Below are 22,791 nucleotides of genomic sequence, written 5' to 3'. Positions count from 1 at the left end.
GGATGGATGGATGGATGGATGGATGGATGGATAGATAGATAGATAGATAGATAGATAGATAGATAGATAGATAGATAGATAGATAGATAGATACAACCATGTACATAATTGCATTTTAATTATTATCAAGATTAATATAGGATAAACAGAACAGGAAAAAGAAATCAATCTAGCTGCAAAAAGGGCATTGAAACAACCCTGTTTTGATATGTCAAAACAATCCCAAAGTGTTTCGAGTTCTTAGAATCAACAATGAAAACCAGACATGGTGTCCCGTTATAGTTTGTGACCATTTTTTAATGTGAAATCACACGTGGTTTAATATTTGTTTTTTTGCTCCATTCACCAAAGGGATGTTTTTGCTACAGGGTTCGTATTGACTATGATTATCTTCTATACCACCAATAAGCCCATCCAGCTCGATTGAATTTGATAGTACATGTATTGATCTCGTCAAGGCTATGTTTAATCTTTGCTCTATGCTTTATGCTTTACATGTAAACTAAGATTACATGATGTACTAAATAATGTTATCATTTCAATAATTCTTAATGAAAATTACAATTGATGTTATACTAACAAGAGATACAATGTAATTATTCTAGGGAGTCCCAGTCAGCTATATTAAACGTGACACGTAACTATAAATAGATACAAAAATGAAGACCAAGACACGTTGTATTGTACAAGATTGAATGGATTCAACCGAACCGTTGTCAATGTTTTGCAAGCTTGAGGTCATACACACACACACACACACACACACATACACACATACACACATACACACATACATACGTACATACATGTATTTTCATTAAAGCTATAGAGAGCGATGTACTGAGCGATAACTGCAAGAAAGCACAACTTTTCAAATGGGAACACTACTTCTGGAAATGAATGTATTTTAATAAACTGTGAATTCTGGAGAGACATTCCATGATTTCACATAATTCTGTGCGACTACCAAGAAACGCCAAACTATTTTCAACTCTATACTCTTATCAGTGTTACACTATTGCTTCATGGTTCTTAGCAGACATAAATATGGATTTGATGATCACGACTCTTTAGTGCTTATTTGATTCAGATAATAGTCATGAATATGTATTGTTCATCTAATAAATATTCATGTCTGCTAAGACCGTGTACCACTGAAATAGTTTCATTTTTTTATTTCTTAGCAACCGAGAGAAATATATGTGATATGAAATCACGGAATGAGTCACGAGTCCAGAATCCAAAAAAATTATGAAACTATCATTATTTCCTGTAGTGTTATTCCTCTTCAGAGATAGGACTAGTTTATAAAAGCCTCAAAGTCAAACAATTCTACAATGTATTGAATACCGGATTAACAATCAAACCATATGTGACGTCACGTTATGTTTTGTTATCATTTCCATAGTGAGATCACGTGATGTAGTTATTGCTTGGACTCCAATCATAGTAGGAATATCTTAATATAAAGTTCTCGTCAATCTTGATTGTTTCCTTGACTACCAGTCAGCCTAGTCTTTCTGCAGCTCGGTTAATTCACGTTGTGATATCATGAATCTTCTATTTCGACAACCCCGAAGAAGATGCCGATGATGGCGCCCTTCTCAGGAGTCAGTAATTGTTTTAGTTTATGTTTGCTTGATTGAAACCTGACAAAATAACACAATTAGTACATGGGAACTACACAACTACCGGTCGTATCTGAAGATTACATTTCGTGATGAGAACAAGTGGATGCACTAAATGCAAAAATCCTGACCAAACTTTCTATCTGTCATCTATGCTATAAAAAAAACGAGTTTCAAATTTCACTCAAACCTTAGAGTTAAAATTACGCCTAATATTCTACATCTTGAGTATATGAGATTTAATGTAATGTCTTGATTGCATACTGCTACTATTTTGAAGAAAAGTTAAATTCTTGTCATGCAGTGACCACGAAGTCTCTGTCGAGTCTTCCTACTTGCAACCTTCTGCGATGTTCATATAGTGAACCATTCTTGACATAGCCTGGTATATTACAACTTCAGACTGTGTTCATCCGATCAAGGCAACCATTATGGCCTTGTAGTCGCCAGACGTGTCGCCCTTTAAAAGAGAAAAGTATGGAAAATAGTTTATTTGCCTGTATCATTGTAAAAGAACTTATTACTCTGAATGTCTTGTGATCTGTACATCTTTTTCCATGTCTGTCTGTCCCTCCCTCCCTCCCTCCACCCCTTCCTCCATCACTTCCTCCGTCCCTCCCTCCCTCCGTCCCTCTCCACTCTCTCTCCCTCTTCTCTCTCTATCTATCTATCTCTCTCTCTGTCTATCTGCATGTTGTGTGTGTCTCTGTCTCTGTCTCTGTCTCTCTGTCTCTCTCTGTCTCTATCTCTCTCTCTATCTCTCTCTATCTTTTGAGTGATATGCGTGACAACACAATGACGTCATAACTTACGGAAACCCAGTCCTTCAGTGACCCACTGTATTCTTTCGAGAAGACTTGCTTTACATCTTCCAAGTCAACCTCACATGTTCTGATAACGATACGAACTAGTGTCGAGTCGTCTGTTCCTAAACCCTGAGTTTGAAGAAAGAGAATTTCGAGGCAATAAAAAATGTATCGAGCAAGTAATGGTCAAGGGTTAACAAAGGAAAGGTGAATATCTATTCAGAACAGAAAATATGAATGATATACTCTGGTCGTTATACGTCACGAGAACCTGTGTCTACATCACTGATTCTGTGGTGCTCGAAATGTGATAGAAAACGTTCCAAATCGCCATTACTTTTTACGATTTTTCATTAGTTGAGGAGTTGTAATTTTATCATTTTCCAATATCTTTCTTCATGCAGTCGGAAAATACTCGTGACCTAAAATAAGGGTTTGTCACTTCTTGTCGAGCCGAGCGACTCGGTGACAAGGGCCTTTCAGGTCACCAGTATTTTCCTTGGTTTTATGAAATAAACAATACCCTAGTCTAATTATAACTATATAAGACTAAAATCGAAGATGTAAACTTTATGTTTCACAGGAAATCCGCTCTCACCAGACCTGAAAGTTTCTGAACTAATTAAAGTCATATTTGGTTGATTAATCATTATTGAAGAATATTAGCATATATATTGTTAACGATGGACCTTTATGCCCAGTTTCCCCAGATGTCATCCAGTGTAGGTGAATATTTTATATTTACTATATTTTGATTCTTAACTCTTAGCTATCGCTGCACAGACACTTTATGATTCATCAAGATCAGGAAACACATTTTAAACTAAAATATCGCCACACCATATTCGTATAGTCGTAGATCGACGGCCATAAAGTATTAAATGAGGAAAGCTGACCTTCATTGACTTGTGAAGTCGTTCAGCGTAATACTTCTTCTTATCTTGTACACAGCGTACTAATGGAGAAAACGATGACAAAGAAATGTTAGGATTTGTTTGAAAATGATTGAGAAACTAGCAAACCCAGGATTGATAAAGGTATCAATCATTTCTCGGCAAAGAGTAGCAGAGATAGACAAACAAATAGACAAAACAAAGAACGTTACAGACAGTCAGAAAGTTACAGACAGACAAACAGACAGACAGACAGACAGACAGACAGACAGACAGACAGACAGACAGACAGACAGACAGACAGACAGACAGACAGACAGACAGACAGACAGACAGACAGACAGACAGGCAGGCAGGCAGGCAGGCAGGCAGGCAGGCAGGCAGGCAGACAGACAGACAGACAGACAGACAGACAGACAGACAGACAGACAGACAGACAGACAGACAGACAGACAGGCAGGCAGGCAGACAGACAGGCAGGCAGACAGACAGACAGACAGTTTCTGATGATCCAGAAGTTTTACAGTTTTGAATAACTAATCACATCTTAGTTCGGCATACTACATGTGTATTTACAAGATTATCGGTCCTAAGAATCATTCCATAAACTCACCAATGGTTTTCATACTTTTACACAAATCTCCAGACATCTCTGAATCAATTGCTTGTAGGATATTGCGCTTAGAGATCTTTGAATATTCGTCAAAGGTGGCCTGCAGTTGTTCATAACTTCGAGAAGCCAAGATGGAGTTGAAAACGGACTCATCAGTTCCCCATCTTGCCTCGCCAGCATCATACAACGCCTGGAATTTAACGATGCCATTAGATAATCTTAAAATATTTCGTTTAATTGGACAGGTGTAAATTGCTTATCATGGTAGTGTTAGTTTGCAATTTGATTAAAATTCCGTCAAGGAGGGGTCTCAATTATTTTCTTTTTAAAAAAAAAACCCCCAATGTCATGTCTATTCAAGTACTATAATAAGTGTTATGTCTAAATATTCTTGTTCTTTGCTTCCTTTTCTGTATCTCAGACAACCATAGAAGATCTATGGTGATCTTTGGTGGTCAATTATAGTTACTGTCACAAGAAATGATTCACTGAGGACTCATTTGTATGAAATAATTGAATAACAATAACATAAATTATTACAAGACGCGACAAATAGAAGCAAAATTATGAAAGTGAACATGAGAAACAGGACCAAAAGAAGATCACCCACGCGTACATTATATAGTTAAATTGCATAATTAATAATTGCATAAATTTTCAGAATCTCGAGTCTTCTTTGTTTTGTCTTTATTTTGTTTTATGTTATTTCATAATTAAATGGCAACAGTTATGTCCATTTCTATCTATGTAATGTACTCTTCACTGAATGCAACAGGTGGTTGCCTTCGTACAATCAGCCATTGTCATTACGTAGTAGAGCGAACTCAGCTTCTTTCTGGGTTGCTATGTTACACCTGGCAATTACCCGCAATGTTTAAAAGCACTTCTGGCCGATTTACACGAAGAGCGAGCGAGTAGAATTTTGTTTAGTCATCGTATTTTATGTTTTATTGGAGCAGGTTAGGTCAATACATTCTCACAAAGTGTCTCGCCCCTACATAGGAATGACCATGTGACCCTTGAATGGCCTGTACATACGCAGACTTTATAATAGCTTTCTTACAGTTGTTTTCAACTCACTAACCTACTACACATTTCAGTCACATAAATTTGTGTCTACAAAACAACGGACAAAGGACAATATAAGTAGAAGAGTGGTACAATCACACTGCATATGTGACAGATATTGATGTCCCAATGGCGGGCAGCAGACAATGACGACTACCTGAGACTATTGCCCTAATATGCAAATAAATGGGAACTAGGGCAAGTTCATTAGATTTTATCTAGACGACTCAGTCAACAGCTTTAGTAGGAGGTGTGTTTGTATCAATGTGACAATATTGTAACAGGTTTTTTGTTTCCCCAGCTACACTGTCAGCTATCATAAAAATGTAGTTGAAAACGTTTGAATACAAGGCTGCAAATTAATCTATAAAGAATTAATCATGGTAAGATTTCCCAATACACACCTTAGCATCAGCTTTTGCTTGAGCCTTGTCAACGTTCCTGTCCATTGAGCGACTGCCCTGGAGTAAGGACACCAGCAACTTCTTGAAATGTCCGGATGTGTCGTCTTTTATGTCTTTTTCCAAATCTTTGCGATAAGCTGAGAGAGAGAGAGAGAGAGAGGGAGAGAGAGAGAGAGAGAGAGAGAGAGAGAGAGAGAGAGAGAGAGAGAGAGAGACAGACAGACAGACAGACAGACAGACAGACAGACAGACAGACAGACAGACAGACAGACAGACAGACAGACAGACAGACAGACAGACAGACAGACAGACAGACAGACAGACAGACGGGGTTGGAAACAGTGAGAGAGACAGATAAACAGAAAAGAGAGACAGAGTGAAACAAGATTATTGAAAATGTTGATCATTTAATCTATTTTCTATGTTTTGACCATAGACTCTTGTGCCGCCCCAAGGTTATGTTTTGGCTAAGAGACCCTCTATGTTTCGCCCCAGGCAAAGCTCTCCTGGGTGTTTATTTGTGTATCACACTCTCCCCTTTCATGAAATTATAAACATGCCTATTCATCAGTTTCACGCTCTGTTACCCTATTGAATTGTTTCTCCGAGTTTCTGTCACTGTTAAATCCGTGTCTATGTGAACGGCCTTCAAGTCTGTGTTTACCCGTCTCCCTATTTTACTCAGTCATTCTCCCATCTGATTTGTTGTTTTCTCACTCTTTTAGTTCAACTTTCACATCATGTCATAACAGTGATGTTTCATGAAAATTGTTTTAACTTTGTTTAAGTCACTGGATTGCACAATAGACACCTGAAGGTTTGGGAGTTCGAAACAAAGTCATAACATTTTTCAAAAATCGCGACAACATACTATCCACGAAATACTGTCCTTTATACACGCTGTGTCATTTCTTAAGTCTTGTCGAAACTCTCTGTAGAACTATTTGCTGTTGTCTTTTAAGTTCGCAAAATATCGTTCCTGTCGATTATGCATACAGTTTGGTCAACTCAAATTCTAAACTGTTCTGTGACGAAAATTTTATCTCTTATTTCAACTTCATTTTCATAATCGTGATTTCCGTACATTATTTTATTGCCCAGTAAATACATCTTGAAAAACAATTATCTAAATTCGACAGTAGTAGTACAGACTGAGAAATTGGTAGACCAACTTTGTGTTATATGTCCTTAAATTGACAAAAATTGGTTCAGAGTTATAACTGCGCTGTTATTCATTTATTATCTACCTTTATGATAAGCTTCTTTCATATCCTTAATTTCCTGGTTACTGCTTGTACACAGGATCTCAATAACTGCATCTTCGTTTGTACCAAGGCCCTGGAGTCAGAAAAAAATCACACATTTTCATCAGATGAAAGAGCGCCACCAACGTACCTTTATGTGTAACAGGCTGACATTCGGAAGCACAAATCTATTACGTGACATCAGATAAATCGGCAACAGTGTGATTTTTTTTACACAAACAGTAGATGCACTACATAACCTTGATTGAAAGAAGGCAACAGACAGAAGAATTAAATGAATTTGTCATTATTAGTCAGTCACCCAAATATCACAGTGTAGCGCCCTCAACAGATTGGCTCGTTTTGGGATATACCTGGAGAAATTTGTCTTTTTATTCCTCCATTAACGTCATCCGGTACATCTTGTTAGATGAAGTCAAACTTAACTTACTTCAATAGCATTTCTCATACATTCGGCATTGTATTGAGCAGGTGTTCTCAACAATCCAATGCATGTCTTGCGAAAGTTACCACTAGTTTCACTTCTAATGTCGTCAGCTAGGTCCTGGAGTATAAATTAATCAAATAAGTATGTATGTATGTATGTATGTATGTATGTATGTATGTATGTATGTATGTATGTATGTATGTATGTATGTATGTATGTATGTATGTATGTATGTATGTATGTATGTATGTATGTGTGTGTGTGTGTGTGTGTGTGTGTGTGTATGTATGTATGTATGTATGTATGTATGTATGTATGTATGTATGTATGTATGTATGTGTGTGTGTGTGTGTGTGTGTGTGTGTGTGTGTGTGTGTGTGTGTGTGTTGTGGTGTTCTTCCATTCTTTCATATAACACGGTGTTTGAAAAAATACCAAATCCTATATATATATGACTTAATACTGACGAGGTCAAAGTTACGTGCTTGCTAACTTGTACGTATTTACTAATTCAACCGTTAACTGGCAGCTTTCAACCCATCAATCTTTTTGTTTTACGGTCTAATGAAACTGAATGAAAAAATATTGAATTCATGAAATCGTTATGAGCTGTGAGCAAAAAACTGCCATGAGCTAGTAATATGATAGCGATATGGTCACTAAAAGATATTAATTATGTGTTAATTCATTCAAATCGATATCCACTCAGAATCAACTGTATTAATTATGTATATATTTCAATAATTAATGGGTCATATGAGTTTACTTTCAGGTCAATTATTTATTTATAACGATCTCTCAAATTTCATTACACCTACAGATTAAGGTGATGATAACACGACTCTACTAAAATAACGATTGTATAAAACTTGAACACTGTCTAAAACGAGGATTTTTACCATAGTACAGACTGCGACTTTGAGGTACTAGTCTCATTGTATTTTGTTTCGTTTTGAAATATTCTTACATTATTCCAACCAGTAAAATATGTTGAACATTGTTCAAAATGTGTAGAAGGGAGCATATTTTAGTTAACAAAAATTTAGCCTCTATTGGCAATGATTTTGTGTTCTCTTAATGTAGAACGCGCCTCGGAAATAAACTTTTCCGTTATTTTGTTCAAGAAACTTCAAATCTATTTTCAGTTCAAATCAAGAAATAAATAAAGGATCACGCCATCTTAGAATCCAATATGGCCGCCATCTTAGAATCCAATATGGCCACCATCTTAGAATCCAATATGGCTGCCGAATACTGTGTTAAAACTCTGAGAAATAAAATAGTGTGATTTCCTTGCAAACAAGACGGTGAAACAAAAGATTGGGTTTTTTTCAAATTGACCAGGAATAAATGTTCACATGGCAAAGTTTGGAGATATATTCAGAATTTTGATTTTCATGGATTTTTTTTTACTTTAGCCATAGACCCTACACCAAGTGTAGGGTCTATGCTTTAGCCGAAAATGGGGTCTCCGTTATATACTGTAAATTCATTTACAGGCAATTGGTCTGTAAACCTTGTGATATAATTCCAAATATATCATAGTCTAACCAAATTACTGAGGCCTGGGCTATTTTATCAACCTCTACTTTACTTCTATGATCCTTTGTGGCGGAGAATTACATTTTTTACTTCGATGACATGTATATGTACTCTTACCGTTCCGTAGAGGAGCCTGTACTTGACATTGATGGCCTGTCTTTGTTCATTACTAGTTCCTGTTAGTACTTCGATCACTACCTTCTCATCAGTACCTAGAAATAAACAGTATGAGGACAATTGTCATTCTTTTGGCTATTTGATAGAGTGTTGTCTAACAATATTCTTTGACAGAAGCGGTACTTTTTGTCTTATAAATTTATCTTATGTATGATTGGAACGCATTGGTAATCATCATCACCCCCCCCCACACACACACACATACACACACATACACACACATACACACACGCACGCACACACACACATACATACATACATACATACATACATACATACATACATACATACATACATACATACATACATACATACATACATACATACATACATACATACACACACACACGCACGCGTACGTACGAACGGACGGACGTAGTACATACGTCTGTGCAAGATTGATAAATGGCTATAATGTTTCTCACAGACAGGACAAAGTGCAATATTTAAAACGATGTCTGTTTTATCTCAAACTATTTAGTGTTATTAAATGACAATATCAATGCTTTGACAATACACTGTATGTTAATTGAGTTCTCTAATAGTCCCCAAACATCCAATAAATGATTAGTGTCATTTTCATTTCAAATTATGCGAAGGAACTGAGGTGTGAAATATCTTATCTGAAATATTATGTGTTATCTTTGTAATTTGGACATCAACACCCCCAATATGGTCTTCTGAGGCTACTGCACATTTATTGACCACAAAGACAGTACTATTAACTGACGTCATCATCTCGATTATGGTCATGACATCTCATGCCGTCAGTTTATTAGATTTAGCAATTTTCTGGTGACCTTTGACATTGACAGTCGATAAATCATTGGATTTACGATGTTAATATATTCCGGTATCGGATCTTTGTTCGAATTTGACCAAAGCGTAAAAAGATGATATTCCAGTAAACAATTCCAGTAAACAATATTTTTAACGTAATGAAACCAGTCGAGTTATGATAAAAAATTTAAATTCATTCATTCATTCATTCATTCATTCATTCATTCATTCATTCATTCATTCATTCATTCATTCGTCCGTTCGTTCATCCATCCATCCATCCATTTATTCACCATTCATTCATTCATTCATTCATTCATTCATTCATTCATTCATTCATTCATTCATTTATTCATTCATTCTTCCATCCTTCATTCTTTCATTTCAATTCTTTGTGTTTAGTGTGAACATCATCGAAAATCTCGAACTCAATCTCACTACAAAGAAAGTCACTGCCTGTGATCTCACCGACTAAAACCTTTTTACTGTATCACTCACCTAGACCTTTCATCGCTTCTTTCAATTTCTTACATACTCTCTCGGCATCAAAGTCCTTCATTGGTTTCACTGTTCCACGCTGCGATACAATATTTGATATTAAATTATAACTTATCTAGAAGTGTCTGTACACCCTGTGTAAAAATAGTGTTTCTTCAGAGAATTAGATATCCTATAATCAAACTATTCAGGGTTTTTTTAATTTAAAAATAAAATGCTAAAGTGAACACTAGCGCCCAAGGAATTCCAGGTCATGCACATATATAGGCAGCAAATCACTATATAAGTAAACATGAGCCAAAGCAGTGGTTTACAGTTACATAGAACTCTATTCATAATAAAACCTATGAACTTCTTGAAATTTAGTAGAATAGAAATTGCATCGTCGCAAACCACAGCCTCTTTTACGGCACCGTCCAAAACGCACCGTCATTTGGCAGTGTCGCGGAAGAAATAACAGCTCTCGTTTGCGAAGATGAGAAATTGATACATGACTCCATTTTATATAATAGTAATAGTGAAGTTATCTCATAGGAATCTAGTTTTTGAAGCAACTAGGTAGTTTTCGTCCCACTCACAGGAGGTCACCTGACCACACGGCATGACATTATTACACCGATGACGTCTGAGTGATTCGGACGAAATCTAGGTAGTCGCTTCAAAAACTAGATTCCAATAGGGGTAACATAACTATTACTTCTTGAAAATTATTTCTCCAAATGAAATACACGGTTGAGACATTCGATTTATTTGGCTCAGACTTATGGAACGTAGTCAGTCAATTTCGTTAAGATTCCCACGAGTGCCGGAGTACATTCTGTAATATAACATTCTTGGGCTGATTAACCAATCGTTGTGCTCGTTTTGTATTATTTCGACAAAATAAAAAAATTGAAAAAGAGGAATTTGTGAATTTAGAAAAGAGAAATCCCCACTCGATTTCGAAGAAGTCATACTGTAGCTATTTATAACGTATTATCTTCGTTTGGAAACAGCATGACGTCAGCATTATTGGTGTTAATCTTTAGCATAAATGCCGGTGCGACTTTCTCTTTTTCAGTTTGCATGTGTTTGTCAATTTTCAAGGACAGTTTCATTAAGCAAATGGTTCAGCGTGAACAATGTCTTTTTATACGAAATATCTTCGCGACGTGTCAAAAGTCTTACATGATTCCCGGTCCCATTCAGTCGGAAAATGATAATGAAATTTTTTTATTGATATGAATTTGCATTTATAGCTGAAGCAGAAAATGTAAAATTAAAGTACAAAAGCGAGTGAATTGTATCATAACTAAACTAAGTAATCCAAAAACAATTGACCTTGTTCAAAATTTTTAGTAAACGGTGTGTTTTAAAAGTTCACAGTTTTTTGACGACCATTAAAATTCCCGCCATGATAATACATAGAACAAAATAATACTTGACATTCACTTTTCTGATATTTTTGACCGAGTATGCATAATTTTTTTTTATATTTCTCTAGATCAATACCTAATCTATAATTTTTACCGGACGTTAAATGAGTCGAGACGGATAGCTTCGATAGCGATGTCGCGCCAAAAGTCTCTATTGTACGGTCAGGTGTGACGTTCTCAACCTGTGGGTCGTAAGTCATTTTTAATGGCTAATGACTTTTCGTTTTACGACGCTTACAACTGCTCGAGGGACTGTCAAAGAAAATAATCCATAGAAAATGATGATTTTGGAGATTTTATATATTGATACCGCAACTATTCCTGTACTGCGTCTGTGTCAAGTGTCTTATCATTCTATTTTGTATTTTTCTCAGTGGACACGATGCAACAGTTAAAGTTATACGTTCAACGTTGTATTGTGAATTACTAACAACTCTCTGAAGACATAACAACGCTTGGCATACTGATGAATTACTAGTGTTGTCCCTAGGGCTAAGCTTAAGAGGTTGTTTTATTTGTTTTGAATAATATAGAGTGACATGTTCTATAAATAATAGTCTAAAAGGACAGTTACTTTTTGTTTTCCAATACTGTTTATAATATGTCGTTCAACCGATGAAAAAGCGAGTAAAATAAGGGGTCTTCGATGGAAAGTGAGTAAATACCTAGGGAATCGAGTCTTCGATGAAATACGATTAAAATAGGGGGTCTTGTTAGTAGTCTTCGCTATGTCAATGTTTGTGGCTGAATGACAGTATTTTGGGAATATTGGGATTATATCTGTAAAGGGTAAAGCTGTGAAAATTGAGGAACACGGTGACATGGTTAAACACGTATTGTAATGACGTAGAACGACCAGCAAATAAATTCTGTATTTTCTGTTCGAATGATTGCACATGGACATAGTATAGGATGAGTTGGATTCATCTGTTTGCCAAATTTTCTTCCCTATTCATTGAAGTATACTCACGTAGTTAGGACCACATACTACTTGTGCCTGCTGCGCCTGTTGTTGTGCCTGCTGTGTTTGTTTCGACATGATGGTTGCCTAGGCAATGAATTTGGGTAACAAAATTATTCTGTTTTCCTAGCAAATAAAAAAAAATAAAATTGATATGTCAATGTTTGTCAAAAGGTGAATGACAGCGGTAGAAATTCCGCACTGCCTTCATTTGTCTTCATATACTCATATACATTGTACTCGTAATGAGAGATAGGCAAATGTTTGTATGACAACACGCACTGACCCATACATTTTTAGTCTATATGCTATCCATGGTTTTGAATCATTCTCTACGTCTAGAGGAATCAGAAGTCATGAACCAAAAGTTGTTCATGCAAATATAGTGAACCCCAAATGTATAATCAGTGTGTTCGTAGCATCCTAATGTGACAAACGTGCCACATATGGACCTTATGTTTTTAAAAAACAGCCCATAATATACACTAACCTACTATTGGGCAGAATTCTGTGATTGATTAACTCAAGCATGATATTTAATTGTTGTATGGGTGGTTTTGTTTGAATTTGAAAATTCATCTCAGCTCCTCATTCGTCTAGACGTAGAGAAGGAATCAAAGCCGTGGATAGTCTCTAGACTAACGCACTCTTCTTGTTTTGTCGAACCACTTGTAAATAAGTATAGTCAATGATAAATGATGAATATCACAATGTTGTTTTACACCAACTATGAAATCAGTTATCAGAGTATATAGAATCACGGTGAGGGGAGTACAACCGGGGGAGGGGGGGTACTGGTGTAAACAAAACAACAATAAATGTAGATATAAATGCAAAAGAGGATTGTTTCATATCTGTTTGAGTATAGTGAAGAAGTGACGTGAGAATATTAATGTATTTACATGTAAACAGTCTTGAGACTAAAATAGCAAACCGTTGCTACCCGCCAAACCTGATCATAATTTTGACTTTCTATAGCGATACTTAAACTGATAAATGCGCTATGAATATGCACGTGTTATTACCATCTGTAACGATTTATGGCAAATTTATTAGTTTCAAAATAACATAATTTTCTCATAATTTATACAAGTACTAAAATTACATCGATCACAAAATCATCTTACTAGATACAATACTGCCCCGATTTAATACCGAAATTTGTCAAAATTGTAGTTTTTATTCTTATAAGGTTTCAATCCCATGTTTTTGCTTTAGTGTACCAAAGTGGACAAGGGGATTACTTAGGACCATTTTTTTTTGTTTTTGACAACTTTTAAAAATAAATTATAGCTCTAGATCTGTCAGACAAGCATTTTCACACCTAACTGTCAATCATAGTCAGAACTCACTTCGAATTACGCATGCGCTGGTTATTGGTAACAACACATAAAGAGAAACGCGACTACAAAGAGTTATACTCCATGAAGCGACCATTCTAAAAAAAAAAAATAATACGCAAGGCTTAGCTCGGGCCACGTAAGAATCGATATACCGACAATTTATCGGTTTCTTAAAAATTGTACACTATGTTGATTACTTTTCATTTTTATATGACGTGGCACATGTCTTATTATTATTTTCTACACCATATATAAGAGCTCAGTGTAAAAGATGGCGTCATGGATGGTTACGTAAATACAAATGTATGCATGTTACACTTGTATATACAAATGCATACGTCGTAAAATGCATATTTTTTCTTAGAAAGTATGCCGTAAATCTATCAGTGTCTAGTGTCGTAAATAAAACAGAAAATGTCGCAAAACAAGGTAGATGTAGTTTTGCGAGGATTATGTCGTAAACATTTAAATAATGATAACATTACATGACTCTACAACAAATGGTTATTTGTGATAAACACGTAGTACGTACAGTGTAACGGTGTGTATTTACCATATAAATCGTGGTGAAAAATCTTTAATTATTATTTTAAAAACAAATGATTACCATATTGTTAATTGTGGTTATTTACTTTAATAAACATGATATTTTTAAAATTTGTTTTCGCAATTGGAAACAATACACATTGTCGCGTATTTACAAGTGTGTCAATTTTCCCTTTCAAAACATATGGTCGTCCATCAAAAAACCATTTCGATCTGCTACCGGACATTTCTACTGGTACGTATAGGTGTCGTATATGAATGCAGTCCTTGCAAAAAAAACCACGACTCATGCAGAATATACTATGATGTTTCTGTTTCCCTTCAACGTAATTCACAGTAAATGATGGGAACGAACAAAACTAGACCCATTCTGTTGATATCTTAGTCCGTATTGAAACAGATAAAGAAAGGAAAAACATGACCTGGAGATCTAGGCAAGCTAGGGTACAAGCCCAATGCAGAAAACAATATATTTTACTTATTTTTTAGATTTTTGATGTGAAATACAATGTATTTTGCCGATTTTTAGTCCATTGCTATCTTTAAAATACACACCAACGGCTGTTGTTGGCGTAGTCTTGTTACAAGCATACTAACATACATTTCTTGTATGTTTATCTATTTGTCTATTAATCCCAATTGCTATCGTTTGCAATACTGCTGCTATGGGCACGGTATTGTTGCTAGGCATGGACCAGATCTGAACGTTTTTCTGCATTATTTTTATTACATGAAAAATTACATTATCATGATGTTTTCCACTACATTAAAATGTTCAGTTATAACCATGGCAACCATAACCGTGATGTATGTCATATAGCAGTTAGGAACACCAAATAAATGATGCTATGATGACATGATTGTAAAGAAATGAACATGCAGAAACCCACCAATGCTGTATCGAGAATGTATGTAACTAACTATCTATGACTCTAACTCTGTATGAAACTAACTCTGCATGTTACTAACTCCGTATGTAACTAACTCTGTATGTAACTAACTATGTATGTAACTAACTCTGTATGTAACTAACTATGTATATAGCTAACTGTGTATGTAACTATTAGAACTATGTACTAGTATATAACTAACTCTGCATGTTACTAACTCTGCATGTTACTAACTCTGTATATAACTAACTCTGCATGTTACTAACTCTGTAACTAACTCTGTATGTAACTAACTCTGTATATAACTAACTCTGCATTTTCCTTTTTTTTGTGGGGATTATTTTTTTGTCGACGATATACCTATATGAGTATAAGTATGTAAACGGTGTCATCGATTCTATAAACGTAACATCAGTCGTAACGACCATGCAGGTTGCGCACGCGCATTGAATTCATATTAGATGTTATTAGATGTTTATAGTTGGTTTTGCTCTCCTCCATTCAGGACTATGTATTATGTCCCTATATTTGGGAGCTGGCATGAGACTGTTCCCTGTTGTACATAGGTTTACATCTGTTGTTTATTTCTGTACCAGCTGATACGTGACAACATTGTAACTTTCATCCGTCAAAACACTATTCATTATATGTGTCACGTGATCACCTTTATAAAACATGGTGTTGAAGGAATTTGTTGTCAACATATAGCCTTCCTGTAATACCTATAGTTAGAGTCTCACCATGGAGAAAAACTGTAAATACGGGTATCGTTTTCCCATTTAAAAAGAAATATGATGCATATTCGAAAAGAAAAACTCAAAATGTCTTTTAAAGCATGTGAAAAAATTACTTTCAGTACTATTTTTAATTCAGGGGTTATAAAGTTCAGTGATTTTTCATGGTAGGTATTCATTTGCATATTAGTCTGGATGTTGATTACGATGAGAAATGCCAATCATGTGTACGTGCTGCTCTTTTCTGTTGTTGTTGTTGTTGTTGTTGTTTTGTTGTTGTTGTTGGTGGTGGTGGTGGTGGTTTTTAAAACTTTTAGAAGGCGCAACAAAACAGAAATATTTTGAAATTAAAATGTAAAATTTTTACATTGCTGATGTAACGAAGTAACGCGTTGCCTCATTTACTATAAAACCACCGCCATGATCTGACACATGTTGCTAATTTCTATTTTTGATACTACCAAACCAGGGTGACTATAGAGTTTCAATTTGACAGCACGATGTTACTATCAAACCAGAGTGACTATAGAGTTTCAATTTGACAGCACGATGTTACTACCAAACCAGAGTGTGACTATAGAGTTTCAATTTGACAGCACGATGTTACTACCAAACCAGAGTGACTATAGAGTTTCAATTTGACAGCACGATGTTACTACCAAACCAGGGTGACTATAGAGTTTCAATTTGACAGCACGGTGTTACTACCAAACCAGGGTGACTAAAGAGTTTCAATTTGACAGCACGATGTTACTATCAAACCAGAGTGTGACTATAGAGTTTCAATTTGACAGCACGATGTTACTACCAAACCAGGGTGACTAAAGAGTTTCAATTTGACAGCACGATGTTACTACCAAACCAGGGTGACTAAAGAGTTTCAATTTGACAGCACGATGTTACTACCAAACCAGAGTGTGACTATAGAGTTTCAATTTGACAGCACGATGTTACTACCAAACCAGTGTGACTATAGAGTTTCAATTTGACAGCACGATATTTGTTTACATCTCACACACTTTTTGTGTGTGATAAATTACTTAAAACTAAATACAGACATTGATAGTACAGTAATATTTCACATGCGTGCGCGGTATCAGTATCTGTATTTATTTATTTATTTATTTATTTATTTATTTATTTATTTATTTATTTATTTATTTATTTATTTATTTATTTATTTATTTATTTATTTATTTATTTATTTATTTATTATTTATTTATTTATTTATTTATTTATTCATTCATTTATTATTTATTTATTATTTTGTTTGTTTGTTTGTTTGTTTGTTTAATTCATAACAAAAAAACGTTGTCAGATGTAAAAAAACCATCATGCCGCCTAATTGAAACACTATAGTCATTCTGGTTTGGTAGTATGTCGTATGACATTACAACACTTCTTATTTTACAACTGTCAAAGTAGAAAAACCATCGCAATGATATTTCAATTTAATTATCCATTTGTATTCATGAATTAATAATTAGAAGAATCATTCGAGATATGGATTCCCTACTTAGTATTCTACAAAGCTAATTAATTTTCAGTTTCCATTTTATCAATGATAAGTATACAAATGTATCATGATTACCTAGATACTAATATTGTTTTTTTTCATAATGGTTATCAACATTACACACAGTCTACAATTTGTTCAATCCTCCAAATTACAATAAATAAATTCTTCAATCTACACTCGAGTATCGAGTTGTGACAGCATGCACAGACAATTGATAAATTAATTCAAACATCAAGGTTGACATCGTTACGCTATATTGTTTTACAGACACCGTGTAGGAGTTGAAAAAATAGACTGTTGTCGGTACAGTAAATTATGATAGCGTGGGTTACATTTTAAGGTCATAATTAACAAGATTCAAATTGGACGGATGTTTGCAACTAATGAGTTGTGTTCTGTGTAGTATGACATATTGGCCACACCTTCATGTACAATTTACATCTCAGATATCATCCGACATCGCCACTAAACTCCTGGGAATACTTTAATCTATGTCATTTTTTTCTCTTATCTAGATAGTGGGGGACACACTTTAGCACTCAAACTGTGAATAAAGTACTACTTTGAAAATCAAGCCATCAACAAATTAAGATAGAAATTGTTGCAACATGTTGATATAAGTTGTGAATAGAGGTTCACGTATTTACATTCATAGTAGGGTGGCGGTTCTGAAAGCAATTTTCATCAAGTGGCCACACCTTAACCCCATTCAGTATTGACACTATCTTGATCACAGGGTGGGATTATATCCACATAACCAAGGCACTGCTATCATCCACTTGTGTAGTCTACCACATACAACAACAATAATTTCCGTTTGAAGCTATCTCAGTTTGATGATACCCTGCTGTCCATGGTAGTACTAACTAAGACTTACATATCTCATCCACCCATTAATCAAGACGTGAATATAAATATGTGACGTGTTTATGGTCACGTGGGTCTTATAGGTCTTATATGAGGATTTGACATGTCTAGTGTGCGATTCGTATATTGATGGAGAGGTCTCTCGATCTCGGTTGTAAGAATGATTATAATACCTTTGGGTTATTTATATCAAATCATAAACGTATTTGATTACAGAATGTACGTCCTGTCTTGGTTAACACCAGCTGATATACTTCCGAGTGCCCTAACACTACCTAGTAATTTATTTTGACAATCCTTAAATTTTGTACATAGCCTAATTTGAAACAACATTTTTCATTGGTCGAATGCAAGTCATGGTTATGTTTACTAACAACTGGGATTAGTTCCAAGTATCCCGACACTAACCAGTAATTTATTCTGACAACCCTTATTTTGTATATAGCTTATATTTGAGAGACAATGTTTTTCATTAGTCGAATGCAAGTCATGGTTATGTTTACTAACAACTGGGATTAGTTCCAAGTACCTCGACACTAACCAGTATGTTTCCTAGCCCCTTAACTTTTCTACATAACCTAATTTGAGACAAATTTGTTTTAAAATTGTGTGGAAATCAGAACGATTAAAATATTAGAGATGTCGTGACCATCAAACACGTTTTAGCTTGAAAAACTTTCGAAAAGCGCCCAACTAATATAATTTGAAAAGTGAAATATACAATTGAAAGTGGTCAGGCATGGCAGTGAAGAATCCCTTATATACCATGTTGTTTCCACACCAACGAAAGCATAACACGAGTTGCACTGCGACTTGTCGTCCACAATATTGCAAAATACATGAAGCGGGTGGGATGCAATATTTCGTTTGCATGCAAAAATGAAACTAAATCTGGAAACACCCACCTGTGTACGACGTCAGGTCTTCGCTTTCAGATGAACGCAACGTCGGTTGACGTAAGTTATATAGCGAATCATTATTTGATATTCATGGATCTAAAAGCTGATTGGCTTGTAAATATTGATGATGCTTCATCAGAATGACGTCATGATAATATATGCAATGTATTTAGTATGCATATTTTGCGACGAAATGTTTTTTTTTTCAATGTACAGCCTATCGATGCTTGTACAGCGCTTTGCTGGTTGACCAGGTTGTGGGGTCGTAGTAGTACATATAGTGCACACAGAGGGTCATAGTACCGTTTGAAGATAAACCACACTTAAACTTTAAAGTTCATGACCATGTGAAACGGGACTCGGACTTCGATAACCGCAAAAACGTTTCCCCCAATATGAATGCCTGTACACGTATGTATTGGAGCATCGTCTTGTCCCTTCGTTATTGAGTGACTTTAGTCTAAATGTCTCATATTAAGCTTGGACTACAAATCAAGATAACAATTACAAAAAAATCCCGCCAAATCTATTTGGGCATAGATTCATTTTCTTTATTGTTTGCTATTTTTGGACAAAGGTCATAAGAATATAAACCATACACATAATGAGCGTAGCCACAATCGCGTTTTCAACATAACAAAAACTGTAATAAAATTTACACTTCATATTTTAAATAGGTAATAATATTTTTATAAAGAATTTTGTGAAACCAAAACTAAGAGTTAAGTTGTAATAGTCATACGTATCACGACAAAAGGCGTGTCTAGTCAGAATAACAGTAAGATATCGTGGTCGTAATGGTTGAATAGTTTACGAGTGATCGCATCTTTCACGTGTTATTTTTTTCTGTTTTGCTACAGCCATTCAAAAATGTAATCACACATGCACTGCATGGCTGCGTCGTAAAAACCTCAAGGCCTCTTAAAGGCTCCATCCGAGATGCACCGCGGAGAGGTTTTTCGCTGTGTCAGCGGAAAGATTTGCCCTTGTTTGCGAGAAAGTTGCGCCATGGTTTACACTGTCCTATAAAATGGGTACCTGGTAGGAAGTTGTTATTATAGCGGGATGTGTTGTATCGGAAGATGTTGATACTGTAAGGGTTGGGTTCAAAGTATGACAGATAGTACTATGATTGTACATCGTTCGATCACGTGCACGTCATTGTTGGAAAGTGAATAAGTATCATATACATTATTAATTGTACGTACGTGTATGATTATTATAGGATCAACCATGGCAGTTCTAACAGGTGCTATGTAATATTACCCGAGGTCTCAAATGATTTCAAAATATCACATAATGGAAAAGAATGTATTGTCATGACAACTAAACTCATACTAGTGTCTGTTACCATCTAGTGATAATTTTTGTTTCACTACCCAGCATGCACCACATACCGTTTTCATAAACACAGAATGACTCGGAAGCCTTTAATACATTGTAAGAAGCGACATAATTTTGATAGCTCTCACTTCAGTGACGTCGACGGTTTGATGGATTGAGATGTGATACTAGCATGACGCTATGGGAAAACAAAGCTATAGGCAAACATGAGATAACACAAACCGTTGTTGCAACATGTTGATAAAGACTACCAATGGACGTTGATATACAATAATTACGCCGTGTATAGGGTTAAGTTTCTGATGGCAAGATTTCCCCCAAGTAATGACACGTTTAACCTCATCCAGTGTTTGCACTATCTGAACACAGGGTGACTATATCCACAGAACCAAGACATCACTATCATCCCACTTGTGTGATCTACCACATACAACTGTTACAATACACGTAATATTTTTAGTTTGTGTCTCATTAGTTTGCCTATAGCTTGATTTACATACTACATTTTATACTTTGCATGTTGTCAATAGCTTCGTTTCTGTAGTACAATGATTAAATAAACAATGTTTTATTTTGTGTATTTGCTTTTTTTGTCGTTTTTATGTCGTTAATGTGTTGTCGTTTTTTTCACCCAGTCTGTCACTACAACGATGTGTTCTTCGGTTAACGACCAACAACAGAACTGATGATGTATACTCAAGGCTCGATTAAAAAATACCTTCATTATTGAAGCATTTTGACTAATTATGCTATTAAAATTCGGTATGATTATTTCCAGAGGCTGTTCATTTTTTAAAGTGTCGTCTTCTCATACACAATATTAATATTCTGTTTTCAATTGTCATTAGTATGTACTCTGTCAATAATTGATTCTTTAATAATTGATGAATAGGCGTTATTAAGCTAGATGAGAAGCGTGAAAATATATAATTCATTAAAAAGGTCATCGGCTTTCAGTTAATTCTTGACCAAACAATAAATGTGACAATATTCGCGTGAGGCGTACCGCACGAGGGCGCTCTGGTATCCGCCTGGGACTCAACACGCCACGCCTGACGCTGGCGGTATACTATGAGTCAACTTGAGGCACCTTTTACTTTTCAATTTCAAATACTTAAATACACGTACAACTCATCATTGATTTCTCTGGCTTTGTGTTGTTACTCAGTTCTTTCCTTTTTTGTTTATTTTTGAACTTCTAAGTTTTGGCTATATCTCGCGGTGAGTGGACTTGCGCGATCACAGAAACACGTTATTTTATCCCTTTCATTAGTCCTGCTTGTATAAGTCGTCCCTTCCTTCTAGCTTCTCCACGGTGTTGAGGGTCATGTGAGTAAACCATGCACCGTCTGCAAGTAGGACTACCCTTTCATATATAGTTGGCTAAATACGTCAATATATCGATATTATCAACATATTGTATTCTGATAGAAAAATTCTGATACATATCTCGGGAAACAAGTGCCTGTGGTTTGAAGGAAGGAAGGAAACGCAACTTGACTAAAATATTATAATGGCGTGTTATTTTATTCAGCCACATCAACAATAGTATTTTTTAATGACATTTTTGTTTTTCATAATATAGTTCCCCACTGTTCTCAAAGTACTAAACAGTTGTTAACCCCGAAGTAAACCCATAACGGCACAAGGCCCTTTCACTTCCTCATTCCCTGGGAAGTTGGGGTAGAAAAACATACTTTTCCTCACCAATCAGGTTTCTTCCTGTTTGCAGTTTTAATATGTGATTAAAAATTCAAACACGAGACGCCATATCTTAAGTATTTTTACGATGACCTTACAAGATAACGACGCTATAAAAATTCTATGTGTGCGTTATCACCATGGGATGTTTTACTCAGGACCCAAGACATTCTAATTATGGTGCCACGTCACGGCTGTGAAAATCTATTAAATATTGACAAACTTTCGTCCGTCTGACGAGGATGCAGAACTCCTGGACTGGGACCCATACCGCAAACTTGAATCTGTGGAACCTGTCTTTGCGACATACAGAACAGCGCCATCATACATTCGTTTAAGGAGAACTAGCTGTAATCATTGGGCGTTTTTTTTTGACGTTCCGCTGGATGTCCATGGATTATATGGGTTATCTGTTTATCTTTCATTCAAGTTCAGAGAACAATAAATTACCATGGTAACTGTAGGGCCTT

At 35.6% G+C, this 22,791-nt stretch overlaps 1 protein-coding gene across 1 annotated transcript; it reads right to left on the bottom strand.

The window, feature by feature from the left end:
• Positions 1–101: 101 nt before the first annotated feature.
• On the bottom strand, positions 102–19,313 carry LOC144452022 (annexin A13-like). Its single transcript, XM_078143019.1, has 11 exons — positions 19,283–19,313; positions 12,487–12,603; positions 10,102–10,180; positions 8,764–8,858; positions 7,108–7,221; positions 6,660–6,750; positions 5,413–5,549; positions 3,941–4,130; positions 3,331–3,389; positions 2,441–2,563; positions 102–2,088 (listed from the first exon to the last, which is right to left on the bottom strand). Exons 2-11 carry the CDS (start codon positions 12,553–12,555, stop codon positions 2,038–2,040), a joined length of 1,008 nt encoding a protein of 335 aa, XP_077999145.1. The 5' UTR covers positions 12,556–12,603; positions 19,283–19,313; the 3' UTR covers positions 102–2,037.
• Positions 19,314–22,791: the final 3,478 nt, after the last annotated feature.

The sequence above is a fragment of the Glandiceps talaboti genome, chromosome 22, assembly GCF_964340395.1.
Source record: "Glandiceps talaboti chromosome 22, keGlaTala1.1, whole genome shotgun sequence".
NCBI classification, from domain to species: domain Eukaryota; kingdom Metazoa; phylum Hemichordata; class Enteropneusta; family Spengelidae; genus Glandiceps; species Glandiceps talaboti.
The sequence above is the reverse complement of the archived record's forward strand: the minus strand, read 5'-3'. Positions and strand labels throughout refer to the sequence as shown.